This window comes from Anabrus simplex, chromosome 8, assembly GCF_040414725.1.
Source record: "Anabrus simplex isolate iqAnaSimp1 chromosome 8, ASM4041472v1, whole genome shotgun sequence".
Classification (NCBI taxonomy): domain Eukaryota; kingdom Metazoa; phylum Arthropoda; class Insecta; order Orthoptera; family Tettigoniidae; genus Anabrus; species Anabrus simplex.
In genome coordinates, this window is record NC_090272.1 from 140901754 (window position 1) to 140922460 (window position 20707).

Genomic DNA, 20707 nt, shown 5'->3' on the forward strand with positions numbered 1-20707 from the left:
TTCTGAGCTACAAGCTCAAGTTTACAAAATTTACGAAAATGAGGAATAATTTAGTTAAAGGCAGAAATCCCCCAATTCAAGAGCACTTGCTCCCAGAATTACAATATCTAGCCTTCCAGAGGCACCCTTCACTACTACAAAACTTTGAAAAGAGCTTACATGCTCTCAATTTCTTATAGCCCACTCAAGGGAACATCACAATCTTGCATTCTCTGGCCTCATAAGGCATGAATTACAAATGGTAATAGTTTTACACAGGGGTATCTAGTACCCAACCTACTGGGCCTTTGCAGAAAAGAACAGGTTAAATAAATGGCCCGGACACAAACTGAATGGAGGCGTACACTGCCCTCCCAGATAATGAAATATTAAAAACCTACAGGGCTCTTGGCCGATGAAACTGGGGCTAGTCCCAAACTACTGAGGTGGCTCGCATGGAAATAACTTTAACATATTACAGGAAAGAAAAGTTGTAAATTCCTAGTCACCTCAAACCAAGATGAAAGGGAGCTTGAGAGGGTAATTCACTCTCTATCCCCGATTTACAGTTAAAGACTTTATGAAATTTTACATGAAAAGGAAGAAGTTTACATTAAAACGGTTACATAGTTAGAAATTCGGACCTTCCCCTCGGATAAGTATGCGGAAACAGCAAGAAAGATTGAATTTATTTGGCCATTACCTGGCTGATGTTCTGCCTGCCGAAAAACACACACACTCAGAAAGAAGATGATCAATAGACAAGGAAACTCGAAAAGCCGCAACTTATATACCCTCAGGGAAGGTTCGAGAGGATTCTGGGTTAATCCGGACGCACCCTCTCATTTTTATTGCCTGAACCCAAAAGTTACACTCAAAACTGAACAAGAAGCCTGTGATAGGCTGAAAATTAATTACAGAAAATTTTCATTGGCCAGATTCAAAACTGGCGGAATGAGACAGAATTGTTGCAAACCTTGATTTATATAAAAAACAAATGAAAGTTGAGAAAACCTATAAACACAAAATTTATTTCAATAACACTTCCTTTACCTTGCACTAGAGTGCATGACTGTAGTTTTTTGGTAGTGACATCTGTGGAAAAATGTCCAAACTTCTTGATGTAAACAAACACACAGCAAATAAAACCAATCAGTTTAGGCAACTTCAGAATAACACAATTACTTAATACTTCAGTGATGACTTCTTCTAATTAAAGTCTCAACTTTATGTAGTAGCAATTTCACATTTTATTCAATAGAGGAGTTCATTGAGGTGCTTAAATTGAATGAGCAGAGTTGAGGTGTACCTCCCGGTACAATTATTATTATTATTATTATTATTATTATTATTATTATTATTATTATTATTATTATTATTATTATTACAATAAAAGTATTGAATAGGTGGACATATAGATCTTATAATAATAATAATAATAATGATAATAATAATAATAATAATAATAATAATAATAATATAACGAAATGATAGAGTACCTGATGGCATGGTCAGTGATTACACTATGTATTAACGTCTCTTTTGCAACCAATGATTCATATTTCATACATATATGGGTATTAATATCTGGATATATATATAATATTATGTTAATTCTTAGAAGCTAATTTGATACTGAGAAACAGGGAAACCTCAATGACTGGAGTGGGATTCAAACCACGTGTCCGTGCCTTTTGATCACTGCAGCATAACACATCAGCTGATAATGTGAAAGCACAACAAAGAAGGTGACCGCAGAATTCATAAACCAACATGTTACCTCGCACAAACCAGTAAGCATGGCACTCAGCATGAGTAGGCCTACTTCACTTTTCACAGGAGTCAAAGTCCTGTCATCTGAACTGTCTTCTCTCAAAGTTGTCACTTTGAGCTCAATGGACATGTCACACACATTCTGCTTGCAGTAATCTTTGTCCTGCAAGGCTTCCTGCCCAGTTGTCGATGGCATCATGCAGCAGTTTCTCAACATCTGTTATTTTGAAGGTGGAGTTGAGATCAGCTATCTCACATTTCACTTGTACCCAGAAGTACTTTTTTGGATTGTACTGTGCATCGTGATGTGAGGTGCAGACAAATGACCTCGTGATCCATTTCATTTGCAGTTTTATTGAACTCATAGTTTTTTGATACATTCTTTATTCCTGCTTTGCTTAATAGCTCAATCCTAGTTTCTTTCACAGAAAATGTAATAACATGTTTCCTGAGCCACTGCTGAATGTCAGCCTTCTTCCAGTTTGAATCTGGTATTCAGTTTGCATGAATGGAGTGATAAATCACATCATCCATCCATGCAATAATTGAGCTTTCTTCCAGTAATATGTGAAAGTCAACAAACCATTTCTTGCATAGTGTAGCATTCATTAATGGTTGAAAATCCATGTTCAGTTTGCATTCTTTCACAAATCCTGTTTCTACTGATCCAACATGGAGAATGATCGCACTGTATAAATTTCATTCTGTATTGACGGTTGTTCAGTTACATCAATTTAAATGTAAAAAAATCCTCCTATTCAATTCATTGAAATATATTACATTTATAAAGATGATATATCTACATTAACCATACATAATACCAATATAAATGGTCCGTTATTGGACATTATAAATTTTCCTGCTAACTCATTCTTGGTTGCCAGCGTTTCGCCCTCGTGTGCTAGGGTGGGCTCATCAGTTGGTACCTAGCACACCTACCAATACGCTGGCTAGTGCATACCGTGGAGGCCACTGCGTAGGCTAACTGGAGCCACCGGCAGTGCCAATGCACTAAGAGACTTTGTCTCATCAGCAAAAATTGATGCCTGCTTGGCCTTCAGATGATATAGATGTTGATTCCCATAGGGAATCTGAAATATTTGTCCTGAATGAGTAAATTTATAATACCAATATAAATGGTCCGTTATTGGACATTATAAATTTTCCTGCTAACTCATTCTTGGTTGCCAGCGTTTCGCCCTCGTGTGCTAGGGTGGGCTCATCAGTTGGTACCTAGCACACCTACCAATACGCTGGCTAGTGCATACCGTGGAGGCCACTGCGTAGGCTAACTGGAGCCACCGGCAGTGCCAATGCACTAAGAGACTTTGTCTCATCAGCAAAAATTGATGCCTGCTTGGCCTTCAGATGATATAGATGTTGATTCCCATAGGGAATCTGAAATATTTGTCCTGAATGAGTAAATTTATAATACCAATATAAATGGTCCGTTATTGGACATTATAAATTTTCCTGCTAACTCATTCTTGGTTGCCAGCGTTTCGCCCTCGTGTGCTAGGGTGGGCTCATCAGTTGGTACCTAGTGTTGTAACCAAGGTTGAAATTTACAGAACACAACTTTTATTTGCTTCACTTTATGATATTTACACAAATAACTGAAATTTATTTTGAAGCAAAAAGGAATATTGAATCTTGAGAAAAGTCTGTCTTTATACAATATGTACAGGTTTACAGTCTTTATATACACTCCTATCTTGAAAAGATAGTCTTTGTGAATTGACACGTTGATAGTCGAGAACTATCTGGCACACTAACATAAATGTCTTTGAGAGTCCTTGTTTGTTGAAGTGCCTGAATTCCTAAAAAGCAAGTTCAATTGATTGAAGAAATTCCACCTAGCGAAACTAAGGGAGCTTGCGTAAATTAGAGAATGAAAATGGCTTGTAAAAGAATTACGGAACATAGGCAGTGGAAACAGGTAAGGGAGCGGTGACCAGAGGTGAAACCTCGTACTGCCAGAAATTCAGTCCACCTGGTCGAAGCACATTTTCAAGAGGAGTAGCCTCCGTGCTCGACGTAGGGTGTATTCTGGAGCTGGACACCGGGGCAAGTGGGCGATTGAGCAGGCAGGGAGCTCCTATTTATAGTACACTCGATGGTCAGGCACGCGCACTGAGGGCTGCGCGTCGAAGCTAGCAGAATGATACACGGGCGCGCGTGCAGCTGGCTGGCGAAGCGAGAAAGGGAGCGCCGGACATACAACACCCTCCCCTCCTAAATACGCCGGTACGGCGTGAAACGGCGGCGGCGCTGGCGGCGACTGCGATGCTGGGGCGGAGCTGCTGAAGTTTCTGTTGTATTGTCCGGAGCTGGAACTGGGCGGAGTGGCGCTGTCTCGTCCTGAAAGGAACCCATTGTTATTAAATGATCTAAAGCGCGTTCAGCAATAGATTTATCTGGTTTAGCAATAGCATCAATAGCTGGACAGGGGCGGTAGCGCAGACGTATCTGATCTTGATGGCGGCAGATACGTTTCTCCGTAGTCTGTATCTCGTATAGACGATGACCCAAAGATCTGCAGATGACTCCAGGTATCCAGAGTGGGTTGGATTTGAATGTCCTGGTGTAGACCTTGTCGTTGAGGGAGAACTTCGTTGGTGAGGTCTTATGCTGGGCCGGAAGAGGCTGTAACAGAGAAAGTAAAGTTCTGTGAGGTCGTCCATGGAGCTTCTGTGCAGGAGTGATATTATCAGCGCCGGGTAGAGTTCTGTAGTTGTTTAAGAGTTGGAGCAAGGCTTGGTCTTTAGCTAAGCCTGAAGAGACAGCTTTCTTCATACTTCGTTTAAATGTTTGTACGAAGCGTTCAGCTTCACCATTAGATTGAGGGTGAAAAGGTGGTGCTAGGATATGACGAATGCCATTATGTGTACAAAAGTTTTGAAAAGCAGTAGCTGTAAATTGAGGTCCGTTGTCTGAAATGAGTACTTGCGGTAAACCTTCTGTAGTAAAGATTTTCTGGAGAGCACGAATGGTAGCTTCGGTTGTAGTAGTCGAATGCATATCCACGACATATGGAAAGTTTGACAGTGAATCGATGACTATTAACCACATGGAATTGAGGAAAGGACCTGCGAAATCGATGTGAACTCGTTCCCATGGAGTAGTAGCAGGAGGCCATGAAGCAAGATCAGAAGACGGGGCGTTCTGATTCGTTTGACATTGCTCACAATGACGTATTAGCTTTTCGATGGCGGCATCAATACCGGGCCAGTAGCAGTGTTGACGGGCGAGTTGCTTTGTTCTGGAGATACCCCAATGGCTTTGGTGTAATAATCCGAGAACTTGTTTCCGTAGGCTAAGTGGGATAACCACTCGGAAGATGGTGCCTGCTTCTAGTAATACAACTCCGGCACGAGTCGTGAGACGATGCTGCATACGATGATAAGGTGCCAGGTGGGCAGGAAGTGTGTTCTGAAGAGGCCAACCGTTGCGGATGTAAGTACATACAGTAGCAAGTGTACTGTCCTTATCCGTAGCTTTAGCTATGCAGGTAGCATCAATAGGAAAACTGGATACAGTATCTTCAAGTTCTATGTCCAACTGAAGACATTCAGATTCTTGAGAATCGAAGGCAGTATCAGGACCAACGGGTAAGCGGGAGAGGGCATCAGCATTACAATGCTGGGATGTGGCTCGATATATAATCTGATAGGAATAATCAGAAAGGAACATGGACCATCTTTGAAGCTTTCTGAGGGAATTCTCTGGGATCTTATTACCAGGATGGAATAAGTGTACGAGAGGCTTATGATCGGTAATGATCAGGAAATGGTTGCCATAGAGATATTCATTGAAACGGCGAATACCAAAGATGATGGCTAAAGCTTCTTTCTCTATCTGTGAGTATCGACGTTGATGGTCATTAAGTGTTTTCGAAGCGAAGGCGATGGGGCGTTCTTGTCCATGACGATCCTTCTGGGAGAGAACGGCACCGACACCGTAGTCTGAAGCGTCAGTAGCTAGCGTGATGATCTTGTCGGGCTGAAAATGAGTAAGTTGTATAGCTTGAATTAAGGCGTTGTTGATTGTTTTCCATGCCTGTTGGCATTGCGGAGTCCACTGAAATTTAACACCTTGTTTACGTAGAGCGTTTAATGGAGCTGCCACTGTAGCGAAGCGTGGAATGAACTTATTATAATAGTTCGCTTTGCCTATGAAGGACTGAAGCTGCTTGAGGTTCTGAGGTGCTGGCATGTTTACTATCGCTGAGACATTCTGTGTACTAGGACGAATTCCATTCTTATCAAGTATATGTCCTAGGTAGTGAACTTGAGGCTGAAAGAAGGTACATTTAGCGAGATTCGCTCGGAGACCATTGTCTTTCAATTTCTGGAGAAGGAGGCGTAGATTGGTTAGATGTTCCTGATGATCTTTTCCAGTAACAATAATATCATCCAGGTAGTTAGCACAACCGGGAATGGAGGCGGTGAGTTGAGCCAAATAGCGCTGAAAAATAGCCGCTGAGGATGAAACACCGAATGGGAGCCGCTGGAGCTGGAGCAGTCCGAGAGGAGTGTTGAGTGTGAGAAATTTCTTAGATTCTTCGTCTAAAAGTAGCTGGAGATATGCTTCTTTAAGATCAACTCGAGAGAAGAATTGTCCACCAGAGAGACGACGGAATAAGTCTTCTGGACGTGGAATAGGAAAGATATCTGTGTCGAGTTGTGCGTTGACTGTAGATCGAAAATCGCCACAAAGTCGAACATTACCATCAGGTTTCTTGATTACCACAAGTGGAGTAGCCCATTGACTAGAAGTAACTGGTACAACAATTCCAGTTTGTATCCATCTTTCTAATTCTTTCGTGACCTGGTCTTGAAGTGCTAGGGGTACTGGACGTGATTTGAGGAAGCGAGGCTTAGCTCCGGATTTCAGCTGTATGTGAGCTGTATAGTCGTTGGCTGTTCCGAGCTGAGAGTCGAAGACTTCAGGAAACTGCGCTAGGAGAGCGGTAACGTCAGAAGTAGGATGCAATGTAGATACGACGTTAATGTTGTCATGTATCTGGAAACCAAATAAGTTAAATAGATCCATGCCCATAATGTTTGATGCAGTGTAGTTGTTAACTACGAGAAGAGGAATGGCTTTCTGAATTCCTTTATAACTAGCCTGAAGCTTGATTTGACCTTTGATGTCAATTTTCTTCTTGTTAAATGTCACGAGCTGGATGTCAGCTGGAGAGCATGAAGGTGAACCTAAGTCGTGGTAGGTAGTCAGGTTAATAATAGAGACAGGAGATCCAGTGTCTAATTGAAAATCGACAGATCGATCAGAGAATGAGAGAGGAATGATGATTTTGTGAGAATTCTTTGTGGGAAGAATAAGATTGATCTGATCAACTTCCATGTCTTGGCGGGGCTGTATATGCTTCCGGCGTGCTGCAGTAGTCTTAGCAGGGCGGAGCGAACTTCGACAGACAGTCTTAATGTGTCCAAGTTTATTACATCGTTCACAAGTAGCTTTGAAAAAACGACAGTCACGACGTTCATGATGCTTGAAACAACCTCGGCAGGAAGGCAGGAGTTTCGAGGTGCTTTTAGAATTGGGCTTCCGTGTAGCATTACGAGAGGGAACCTGGCGAGAATGCTTGGTGGAGAGCGCCTTATCCGTACGGTTCACTGTAGCAGAGGACTTGCGAGCCTGAGGCGAGACTTGTGCAACTTCGTGTGGAGAAGCTATGGCTGCGGCAGTCTTGGTAGTAAGCTCATAAACCGTAGCAATACGCTGGACGTCTTCTAAAGAAGGGTTACTCTGCTTGACAGCGTCAAAACGTATTTTGTCTTCAGGAGTATGTAATATTATCATGTCCCGAATGAGAGAATCAGTGTAGGATGAACCACAACCGTCCTTGGAGCAGATGAACTGGCAGGGTTTAGCTAGACCACGCAATTCAGTTATCCATTCAGTATGTGTCTGATGGGGTTGCTTTCTGCTCTGAAAAAATTTATAGCGAGCAGCCACTATGTGAGGAGCTTGGGCGTAGTGTTCCGTGAGACGGGCCAAGAGCTGCGTGAAGGGTACCTCAGATAAGTGTTCTTCCGGACTTAATTTACGTAGTAATTCACACGTAGCATTGCCAACCGAACTAAGAAATAGTGCGCGGCGGCGTTGATCATCTGTGACAGAATGGCAGATGAAATGCTGTTGTAAACGGGCTAAATAAACTGACCATTCTTCCTTAGCCGGATCAAAAGCAGAGAACGGAGGAATAGCTGATGGCTGTGTAGAGACAGAAATAGCTTGAATAGCCTGAATTAATGCTGCCTGTTGTTGTTGCATAAACTGTTGTTGTTGCTGCTGTAAGGCTTGGAAGACCGTAGCTAGTTGTTCCGCAGTAGCCATTGCGAGATGCGTGCAAGAAAGAGTAAGGTAAGCTGTGTGTCAGAACTGGTTGGAGTGTCGTTGTTGTTTAGCACGTCGCCGTAGAGTTGACAACTGGGCCTGTTGAATTGTAGTGTCGTGTTTACCTCGTTGCTATAGAGTTGGTGATTGGGGCTGATGACGTGTAGTTTGGTGCCTTTTTACCTCGTTGCGATAGAGTTGGCAACTGGGGTCGAAGAATTGTAGGATGGTGCGTTTTTACCTCGTCGCCATAGAGTTGGCAACTGGTGTCGAAGAATTGTAGGTGGTTGCGTTTTTACCTCGTCGCCATAGAGTTGGCGACTGGGGCCGAAGAATTGTAGAGTGGCTTTTTTACCTCGTCGCCATAGAGTTGTGTTGTAACCAAGGTTGAAATTTACAGAACACAACTTTTATTTGCTTCACTTTATGATATTTACACAAATAACTGAAATTTATTTTGAAGCAAAAAGGAATATTGAATCTTGAGAAAAGTCTGTCTTTATACAATATGTACAGGTTTACAGTCTTTATATACACTCCTATCTTGAAAAGATAGTCTTTGTGAATTGACATGTTGATAGTCGAGAACTATCTGGCACACTAACATAAATGTCTTTGAGAGTCCTTGTTTGTTGAAGTGCCTGAATTCCTAAAAAGCAAGTTCAATTGATTGAAGAAATTCCACCTAGCGAAACTAAGGGAGCTTGCGTAAATTAGAGAATGAAAATGGCTTGTAAAAGAATTACGGAACATAGGCAGTGGAAACAGGTAAGGGAGCGGTGACCAGAGGTGAAACCTCGTACTGCCAGAAATTCAGTCCACCTGGTCGAAGCACATTTTCAAGAGGAGTAGCCTCCGTGCTCGACGTAGGGTGTATTCTGGAGCTGGACACCGGGGCAAGTGGGCGATTGAGCAGGCAGGGAGCTCCTATTTATAGTACACTCGATGGTCAGGCACGCGCACTGAGGGCTGCGCGTCGAAGCTAGCAGAATGATACACGGGCGCGCGTGCAGCTGGCTGGCGAAGCGAGAAAGGGAGCGCCGGACATACAACACCTAGCACACCTACCAATACGCTGGCTAGTGCATACCGTGGAGGCCACTGCGTAGGCTAACTGGAGCCACCGGCAGTGCCAATGCACTAAGAGACTTTGTCTCATCAGCAAAAATTGATGCCTGCTTGGCCTTCAGATGATATAGATGTTGATTCCCATAGGGAATCTGAAATATTTGTCCTGAATGAGTAAATTTATAATACCAATATAAATGGTCCATTATTGGACATTATAAATTTTCCTGCTAACTCATTCTCGGTTGCCAGCGTTTCGCCCTCGTGTGCTAGGGTGGGCTCATCAGTTGGTACCTAGCACACCTACCAATACGCTGGCTAGTGCATACCGTGGAGGCCACTGCGTAGGCTAACTGGAGCCACCGGCAGTGCCAATGCACTAAGAGACTTTGTCTCATCAGCAAAAATTGATGCCTGCTTGGCCTTCAGATGATATAGATGTTGATTCCCATAGGGAATCTGAAATATTTGTCCTGAATGAGTAAATTTATAATACCAATATAAATGGTCCGTTATTGGACATTATAAATTTTCCTGCTAACTCATTCTTGGTTGCCAGCGTTTCGCCCTCGTGTGCTAGGGTGGGCTCATCAGTTGGTACCTAGCACACCTACCAATACGCTGGCTAGTGCATACCGTGGAGGCCACTGCGTAGGCTAACTGGAGCCACCGGCAGTGCCAATGCACTAAGAGACTTTGTCTCATCAGCAAAAATTGATGCCTGCTTGGCCTTCAGATGATATAGATGTTGATTCCCATAGGGAATCTGAAATATTTGTCCTGAATGAGTAAATTTATAATACCAATATAAATGGTCCGTTATTGGACATTATAAATTTTCCTGCTAACTCATTCTTGGTTGCCAGCGTTTCGCCATCGTGTGCTAGGGTGGGCTCATCAGTTGGTACCTAGCACACCTACCAATACGCTGGCTAGTGCATACCGTGGAGGCCACTGCGTAGGCTAACTGGAGCCACCGGCAGTGCCAATGCACTAAGAGACTTCGTCTCATATGCACTAGCCAGCGTATTGGTAGGTGTGCTAGGTACCAACTGATGAGCCCACCCTAGCAAACGAGGGCGAAACGCTGGCAACCAAGAATGAGTTAGCAGGAAAATTTATAATGTCCAATAACGGACCATTTATATTGGTATTATAAATTTACTCATTCAGGACAAATATTTCAGATTCCCTATGGGAATCAACATCTATATCATCTGAAGGCCAAGCAGGCATCAATTTTTGCTGATGAGACAAAGTCTCTTAGTGCATTGGCACTGCCGGTGGCTCCAGTTAGCCTACGCAGTGGCCTCCACGGTATGCACTAGCCAGCGTATTGGTAGGTGTGCTAGGTACCAACTGATGAGCCCACCCTAGCACACGAGGGCGAAACGCTGGCAACCAAGAATGAGTTAGCAGGAAAATTTATAATGTCCAATAACGGACCATTTATATTGGTATTATAAATTTACTCATTCAGGACAAATATTTCAGATTCCCTATGGGAATCAACATCTATATCATCTGAAGGCCAAGCAGGCATCAATTTTTGCTGATGAGACAAAGTCTCTTAGTGCATTGGCACTGCCGGTGGCTCCAGTTAGCCTACGCAGTGGCCTCCACGGTATGCACTAGCCAGCGTATTGGTAGGTGTGCTAGGTACCAACTGATGAGCCCACCCTAGCACACGAGGGCGAAATGCTGGCAACCAAGAATGAGTTAGCAGGAAAATTTATAATGTCCAATAACGGACCATTTATATTGGTATTATAAATTTACTCATTCAGGACAAATATTTCAGATTCCCTATGGGAATCAACATCTATATCATCTGAAGGCCAAGCAGGCATCAATTTTTGCTGATGAGACAAAGTCTCTTAGTGCATTGGCACTGCCGGTGGCTCCAGTTAGCCTACGCAGTGGCCTCCACGGTATGCACTAGCCAGCGTATTGGTAGGTGTGCTAGGTACCAACTGATGAGCCCACCCTAGCACACGAGGGCGAAACGCTGGCAACCAAGAATGAGTTAGCAGGAAAATTTATAATGTCCAATAACGGACCATTTATATTGGTATTATAAATTTACTCATTCAGGACAAATATTTCAGATTCCCTATGGGAATCAACATCTATATCATCTGAAGGCCAAGCAGGCATCAATTTTTGCTGATGAGACAAAGTCTCTTAGTGCATTGGCACTGCCGGTGGCTCCAGTTAGCCTACGCAGTGGCCTCCACGGTATGCACTAGCCAGCGTATTGGTAGGTGTGCTAGGTACCAACTGATGAGCCCACCCTAGCACACGAGGGCGAAACGCTGGCAACCAAGAATGAGTTAGCAGGAAAATTTATAATGTCCAATAACGGACCATTTATATTGGTATTATAAATTTACTCATTCAGGACAAATATTTCAGATTCCCTATGGGAATCAACATCTATATCATCAATTAACCATACATGTTTTGATCCATTTTAGAGTCATCTTCAATGGAAATTAAGACTCAAAACATAAGTTACAATAAAACACTGTTTCTGAATAAATTATTTAACATGTGGCTTATTAAAATCCTGCAGTAGTGTCCTGGTGACTTATTATTGACACATAATTAAAATCCCTGTCTTGAGATGTAATCTCTTGTCTTCTATATATAAAAACCTGGTGTGTAGATTAAAGTTACTCCATTTGTGAGTTGACCTTCATCATACCTTGATGTTATTGTTGTCAAAGATCTACTGTATTCGGAAGATAAGTGTTATACTATATATAGTTGTGTGCTATATGTAGGTACATATAATTTCACAAAAATTGTTTATTCCACCTATTCAATACTTTATATTATTTGTAATGCATATATTTACATTACATTGAGTCACTAGGGACTAGTTGGACTCTACTTGGGATCATCATCAGCCTTAATTAAGTACACATTTTTTGTCGAATGTCCTAAGTAATAAAACTATTAATGTGAGCTATATGTACAGTGCAATAACATTCATTATGGTATGTGGTAAGATACATGAAATGTTACACGAATATTAAAATATTTTGTGATACAGATTCATTATATTAAAAGTATACATTTTCATTAAAATGCCTGAGCAGGGTAGGAGAGATTGTGGTATACAATTTCTAATCATTAGATTGCATGCCAAAAGTGTGAATTAAATTCCAAATCTCCCAGCAGTGTTCATATGGAGTGAGGCATACGACCACTGAAATGGTGATTTGTTGATCGAATGGATAGACAGACCCCTTTGGTGTTATTCAAAAGGAGTAGGCTGTGAGCTGACATTGTCTTTCACCCTCTCCCTACTTCATTATCATCATTACCACCACCGCACCACACATAGACACGCAGGTCACCCCTCTAGAAGGATCTGCATCAGGCGTCTCTGGAGGCCACATGATATCAATCAATCAATCAATCAATCAATCAATCAATCAATCAATCAATCAATCAATCAATCAATCAATCAATCAATCTGCCTCCATCCTGATCACTTGCCCAAGTCACTGTAGTCCGCATGTACTGACTGTCTGGTAGAGGCATCTTAAACCCAGATTTCTGCCTCATATCCTCATTTTCTAACTTGTCCATCCTGTATTCTGGATAGTGAACCTCAGGAACTTAATCTCTGTTGCCTGCAGTCTTGATGAGTCTTTCTTCATTAGGGTGAATATTTTGGTAACATAGATCAAAATTGTAGCCTCAATGGCTCAGGCGGCAGCTCACGACTGGGATCCGTGGTTCAAATCCTGGTCACTCAATGTGAGATTTGTGCTTGACAAAGTGGAGGTGGGACAGGTTTATCTCTAGCTACTCCCATTTTTCTCTGTCATCTTTCATTCCAGCAACACTCTCCAATATCATTTCTTATCATCTGACAGTCATTAATCATTGCCCCAGAGGAGAGCGACAGGCTTCGGCAGCCTGCATAATTCCTATCCTGGCCGCTAGATGGGGGCTTCATTCATTCCATTCCTATCCTGGTCGAATGACTAAAAACAGGCTGTGGATTTTCATTTTCATTTTTCAGATCAAGATTGTTATGATGTAGCTGTTGAAATTTGTTGCTATTGCCTTCTTAGAAATCTTATATTCCAAATAAGGTGCCCACTTGTTTAAATATAAAATAGTTTGATAAATTGTTACATTATGATACACAGTCCATCAGTAACCAAGTCTTACTGGATGATTTTATCATGTGTTATCCTCTTTTTTATTTGCTATATGTCTTATGGCAACGGTGGGATAGGAAAGGCCTAGGAAGTGGAAGGAAGCAGCCGTGGCCTTAAATAAGGTGTGAAAATGGGAAACCACGGAAAACCATCTTCAGGGCTGCCGACAGTGGGGCTCGAACCCACTATCTCCCGATTACTGGATACTGGTCGCACTTAAGCAACTGCAGCTACAACAAGCTTATTTTTGTTATCTCCTAAGCTATTTTAGATAGCTATGAGACAATAAAAGAAAACTGTACAAGACTTAAAATATATCAGAAAGCATATAATCTTTCTCTGCACATCACATCCAGGAAAAGCATTCACTACCCAGCTAATATTTATGATATATTTCTATGCTCTTTTCAGTTTGAAAAAATATGATTGCTTGGTTGCTGCGCATCATCTCAATTTTGTGTCTGCATAAGTAGCATAACGGTTAGTGCAATTAGCTGCCATTCTCGGGGGCCTGGGTTTGATTCCCGGTACTGCCAGAAATTTAAGAATGGCAGGAGGGCTGGTATGTGGTTGAAATGGTACATGTAGCTCACCTCCATTAGGGGGGGTGTGCCTGATAAGAGCTGCATCATTTACATTTTTATCTCAGTTCTGTAAGTGATTCAAATCTCTCTCCACAATTCTGACACAAATAGACAAAACAGCCATACGCAAAATATATTCTTGCAGCTAAAACATCCCCAAATATATAACCCTAGTGAGGTGAGTAAATATTTGGCTAATTATTGATAAGAAATTTTGCTATAGAAATACAGTTTGGTCGGCAGGAGCGGAACTTGGTGGCAAGTGAACGCAGTTTATGGCCAGATGGAATACTGTATTATGACTTCAGCAATGAGTTCAATGAGACTCAGCAGAAGGTTGTGGAGGGAGCCCTGGAGGATCTTGAACAGTGTACCTGTGTGAGATTTGAGCGAAGGTCAACCCAGGACACATACATCCATCTGCGGAACACTAGAAATGGGTATGTTTTCCTTGTTCTACAAAACTCTTATTCTGCTTAGGGTTTGGATTCATTTCGGGTGAAATAAATAAATAGATAAAAATCAATTAAGAATATTGTTATGTTTTGAAGTGAAATGGGATACTATTGTAATAGACGTCTGTTCATCCTCATCAGCATCTGCAGCATCACAAGCGACTGAGGAGGTCTATCCTAGACTAGCAGTCTCTTCTGCAATTTTGGTATGTAAAGAACAAGAGCGTTCAGAACAAAGCCGCTCTTTCCTTCTGTCTGGCTCTCTTTGCCATCAGATCTTCATTTCACTTCTCTCCACTCACTGTACCTGCATTTCTCGTAGCTAATCACCAAGTACCTTGGTCTTTGGTAGTGCTTTCTTACTAGCCGAGAAAAATATCAGCTTGGCTGTGGTTTTTTTTCTTCATCTTTAAACTGAAGATGTGGTTTTCCAACTGACCTCATACCCTCAAGCAGTTTCCCATTGAGAAAGGCCTTGAGTATTTGCTCAAGGTCCATTAGTCTTACATGACCCAGCCATTTGAGTCGCCTATGACTGAGCAAGGCATAAATGCTGGAGATTTCTGCACACTGTAGGACTTCAATGTCTCCATGAGATCTGGGGGATCCAACTAAGACAGTGAAGGTGTTCAGCTTTTCTCATGACAGACAAGAGTTGTTCAGGTCTTGCTCTTGTAATCATTTTTGGACGTGCTTGGAACGGTCAGCTGTTGATGGTGCTCTGCCTTTTCTTAATGATAAAGTAGTTGATTCATAGTAAAACTGGTTAATTCTGTGTGTAAGTGATACAATTGGTGTAGTAAATATTGTGTGTTTAGTGATGTAGAAATAACCAAGATTAGTAATTTGTTTATAAATCTGTAAGTAGTCCTGTTGGTGTTTGTAGGTTATGTAGGTAAGGTTTACTTTGTTTTGATTTTGCGTTGGGAAAATAGGAAATAATGTTCCATTTTTTGTTTAAATATCTATAGTATTAAAAATAAACTTTCAGTGTATTTAGTCGTGTTCAGTCTGAAGGCTATGGTGAAAGATTTTTGCAGCCCTTAAACTGTAATTCTGAGGACAATGGAATTCTTTTGTTTTGAAAGAGCAATGTTTCCTGACCTTGGACATGTGTGCACAACCCCTCCCAGTGGTGGTTCCTCCACAGTGCGGGAAGAAAGCACAGGAAATGCTGAGTCAGACACGGTGCAAGATGGATCTGTCGAGCTGCGATTTTCGTGCAAGGAATTTTAATGATTAGAAAAAGAATTTAAGTGCCGAAGAATGCAATTATTCTTTGCTGTGTGCTTTTGGTGAGGCTTCCCCTTCTAGGGCCACAGTTGGAAATTGGTTTTGCAAGTTTTCAAAGGGTCGGCAGTTAATAGAAATGAACCTCGTCCCAGTTGTCGAGCAACATCTGAGACTTAGGAAAACATTGATGCTGCAAGGAAAATGATCGAAGAAGATCTACATCTAACATTTTGTGACATTGAAGCGATCCTAAATATTGGGTCAATAGCAGCACAGTTATTTAGGCCTTAAAAAGAAATGTGCCTGTTGGGTGCCACAATTCCCTGACAGAAAGCCAAAAGGTGGCGAGAGTGGACTGGTGTCATTTCATTCTAGAAAAATTCAATGGAGGGCAGTTCGAAGACATCTACAATATCATCACAGGTGATGAAATATGAGTCTAACATTATGACCCTGAAACGAAGAGATAGTCTTCTGTGTGGTGCTTTCCAGCGGAGGAACCACCCACAAAAGTTCGATGAAGTCGGAGCTCTGGAAAGAAGATGGTGGCAACATTTTTTATTACAAAAATGGGGCATCTCACCTCTGTGACCTTGGACGACAATGCATCTGTGCACAGGGCTGCCAGAACAATGGACTTTTTGGAAAAGGATAAAGTGCAAGTGTTATCTCATACCCCTATTCACCTGACCTGACCCCATATGACTTCCTTCTGTTCCCTAAGACCAAGGAAAATATTTGTGGGCAGCGGTTTTTGTCAGACAAAGAGGCCATTGCAACATATGAGAGTGCACTAAGTGACTTCCCGAAAGAAGGTTGGACAGAGACATTTTCAACATGGTTTCAGAGAATGGAAAAATGTATGTGTGCTAATGGAGAGTATTTTGAAAAGTTGTAATTGTTGTTTAACAAATACATTTTTTACCTCACACTTTGCTAAAAACTTTTGGCATAGGCCTCGTACATACAGTATATATTATTAAAGAGATGTTACAGAAAACGATTCCCATATGGAACCTGAAATATTTGTCCTGAATGAGTAATTTTATAATACCAATATAATAGGTCTGTTATTGGACATTGTAATATGATAAAAAATAATAAAATATGAATAAAATAAAATACTCACCTCATGCTTGGGCATCATTTGTAATATATATAAGACATCTGATAAATAAAATAAATTTTTGCTATTTACTTTACGTTGCACCGACATGGATATGTATTATGGCAATGATGGGATAGGAAAGGCCTAGGAAGTGGAAGGAAGCGGCCGTGGCCTTAATTAAGGTACAGCCCCGGCATTTGTCTGGTGTGAAAATGGGAAACCAAGGAAAACCATATTCAGGGCTGCCGACAGTGGGGCATGAACCCACTATCTCCCGATTACTGGATAATGGCCGCACTTAAGCAACTGTAGCTATCGAGCTCGGTAAATAAAATAAATAAGATGATTAATCGAAATGTCCATAATATGGGTGCCAGAGTTTACCTAAATAGGTCTCTCAAATTTTAATAGAGCACTTCCAGGGCATGTACATAAAGCTGTGTACTAGTACATCTACTTCAGGCCTTACCCAACCTTCTGAAAATGACTAAGTAGGTACGAACTGCACCTAGGTTCATCAATAACTTCACTGATTCTAAAATAACTGACTATATTTTGAATGATATTCACGCATGTGCACCTCATCAACACACCAAAATATACGTATAATCTACACACAAAATACTGCTGAAAGACTCTATATTTACGCTATTATCCAACATTAAAGAAAAGCAGTGGGAAATGAAAGTGAGAACCAAGCTACCATTTGTAGTTAGCCCGATGAGCACTAATTACATGCAGTTTATATATATTGCCCTTCACTGTTTATATTTCTTAACACAACTTGCAGACAATCAACACTTGTTATATCTCATTGATACTATACCTTTATAATTCTGTGTTCACTGATTCTAACACTTGGTTTAATTATACTTTCACTTGAGCAACACACGCTTATTGTTCCAGACAATAGATTATGAAAAGTCTGAAATACAGTACCCCATAGCTTTCACTTGGTGGTTATGACACCAAACCGCCACATGTGATATAATACCAAGTGCCTAAGCACTCCATAGTTTGTAGGCCAGTACCACACTTCACGTCACAAAAAAAAATTAAAGTTAACCATGTTTCACAAAAGTTTTAAATCAAGTCCATCGCTGTTTTCTCACATGCTTACATAGACCTCAGCTTCCCCCTAATCTCTTATGGTACATCTAGATAGGACCTGATTGTCATCCAATCATGAGTGGAAAATCCTCTCGACATTCCAAACCCATGCCCCTAACCTCTGGCTGGTCCCAAGGCAATAACAAAGTCACATCATCGGACACTGGGCTGTTCCACTTGACCCACAGAAACTCTCCGACTTGCAAATAGCACTGTTTTCCTATCCGCATGTACAAAACAAATTTATCATATTACATATGGAGACTTTCAAGTTTCAGATATTAATAATAATAATAATAATAATAATAATAATAATAATAATAATAATAATAATAATAATAATAATAATAATTACCGGTTACCTCCATCGGGTGCGTCCCATCGGAATTGGGGAAGCTCGCTGGCTCTGCCGCCAGCAGAGTCAGAGGGTAGTAGGGAAATAAAATACCACCGTGAAAAAAAACTGGTCCCTTGCCAGGGTTATGGCGAACACTGGTAAATGACCAGAAGCCAGAAAACATCGTGAGGCAACCTCTAGGCTAACAACCCTAGTTGTAAAAGGATGGGTACCCGTCCAAAGCAAAGTCAAGTCAAAAAGCATGATGGCACAACATTTCAAGAAACATACCCCAGGGGGTAAATCTTCGGATAAATCCCTCGTCGTGAATGCCACGGTGCACGAGTCTCGTTCGGATTCTGGGGGAGACTCGACATCATGCAAGAGACGAGTCGGAGCGTCTCGGTGTACCCCGAAGAGTCAAAAACTCAGGCCAAAATCTAAAACCTTTCTAGCAACTTTCAACATAAATTCACTTACACGAACTGGCAAGCTGAAAACCCTCACCAAAGCTCTTCACGAAAATCAGATATCCATAATGGCCCTACAGGAAACAAGGTACCCAGATGAAGAGATTTTTGAATCCGAAGGCTACCGATTTTTCAAGAGCAAAGCGCAAAGAGGAATCCTCAATGAAGCTGTGATGCTTGGAACCGCGTTTGCTGTTAGAACCAAGATCCTTAAATCGGTTGCAAATTTCGAACCTGTGAATGACAGATTGTCTATACTCACAATTAAATGCGCAAACAAGACCTATGCCCTGGTTAACGCACATGCTCCTACAAACGATAAGAACAAGTCTGATCCAGACGAAGTTGATAATTTCTGGGACCTACTGGATGAAAAATTAAACAAAATCCCCAAACACCATGTCAAGCTTCTTTTGGGTGACTTCAATGCCCAACTAGGTCGTGAACAGAAGTACAAAAAAGTTATAGGAAATTACCCTGCTCACAAAAGAACCAATCCCAATGGCAAAAGACTGGTGTCCATTTGCGAAAATCACAACCTGCAGGTCATGTCGACCCACTTTCGCCATCTACCCAGAAAGCAAATGACTTGGCGTTCTCCCGTCCAAGCTCTCGGAGAGTTCCAAATTTATCATGTTGCAATCTCCAGGAGAAACAGCCCTGAGATTATGAATGTCAAGGTAAAGAAAGGCATCAATGTGGCCTCAGATCATTATATGTCTCTTATCAAATTCAATCCAATTCCCGCAAACACAAGGAAGACAACCAAACAGATCACACGCTTCGACAATGATAAACTTCGGCAAAGGGTCGAGGAGTTCCAGGAGAAAGCTAGACCAAATGAATGTGACTTTAACAACGCCAAAAGTCTCCTTGTTGAGGCCGCCAAAGACGTTGCAGAAATCAAGAGAAGCAAAAAGCATGCCTGGTGGAATGGTACCTGCGAATCAGTCCTCCAAGAAAGACTCAATGCGTAGAAACAGTACTACTCTACGAAATCAGAAAATGATTGGGGAACCTACAAAACCCAACGTGCCCAAGCAGCTAGGGTGTTCAGAACTGAGAAACGTAAATACGAAAAATCTCTCATTGAAAGGATAGAAGAAAACTTTAGGAAGAATGAAAGCAGAGAGTACTACAGAGCCTTCAAACGCAAACTCACTGGCTATAAACCACCATCTCTATGCTTTGAGCGAAAGGACGGCACACTGGCGATGTCAAATGAAGAAAATTGCAGCATTCTGGCAGATTACTTCAAGAATTTACTTAATTGCTCTAAACCGCAAAGTGCCATTGAGAACAAGGAACCCTTACTCAGGTACCCAGATTCCAGACCACCTGACAGAGATGAAATCAAGTGCCACATTGCCCGTCTCAAAAATAACAAAGTGCCGGGGAAAGACTCAGTAGTAGCAGAACTATGGAAATATGCCCCAGAGGAATCACTTGATATCTTGCAAAAGCAAATAGAAGAAATTTGGAACAAGGAGACCCTACCCGAAGATTGGAAAATAGCCTTGATCCATCCATTACACAAAAAAGGCAGCATGAAGAACATCAACAACTACAGAGGAATATCTTTGCTACCCGTGACTTACAAAATTCTATCACTTGCCATCCTGCAGCGTTTGGAAGCACAAGTCGAACATCAAATAGGTGAATACCAAGGAGGGTTCAGAAAAGGTCGCTCAACAGCTGAACAGATCCAAAATCTCAAAATGATCATCAGATATTGTACACTAAGGTCCAAGCAGTATGTGTCTGTCTTTGTGGACTTTAAGAAAGCGTACGACTCCATTGACCGGGAAGTCCTGTTAAACATCTTAAATGAATTTGGAGTTGATTTGAAACTGCTGGCATTAATTAGAGCCACCCTGACCGATACAAAATCAAAGGTGAAGTTCCACGGATATCTCTCGTATTCCTTTGACATCAAAACAGGAGTCCGACAAGGTGATGGGCTATCCCCGATACTCTTCAACTGTGTTCTTGAAAAGATCATCAGAACCTGGCGGGTGAGATTACAGGAAACCAACTACAGTCCAT

General features: G+C 41.6%; 1 protein-coding gene across 1 annotated transcript in view; it reads left to right on the top strand.

Moving 5' to 3' along the window:
• Window positions 1-1949: 1949 nt before the first annotated feature.
• Window positions 1950-20707, top strand: part of LOC136879340 (zinc metalloproteinase nas-6-like) — a 35270-nt gene continuing 16512 nt past the window's right edge. The window contains exons 1-2 of the mRNA XM_068229078.1: window positions 1950-1983; window positions 14172-14388. Coding sequence (XP_068085179.1) covers window positions 1950-1983; window positions 14172-14388 — 251 coding nt within the window. The remainder of the gene's footprint in view (window positions 1984-14171; window positions 14389-20707) is intronic.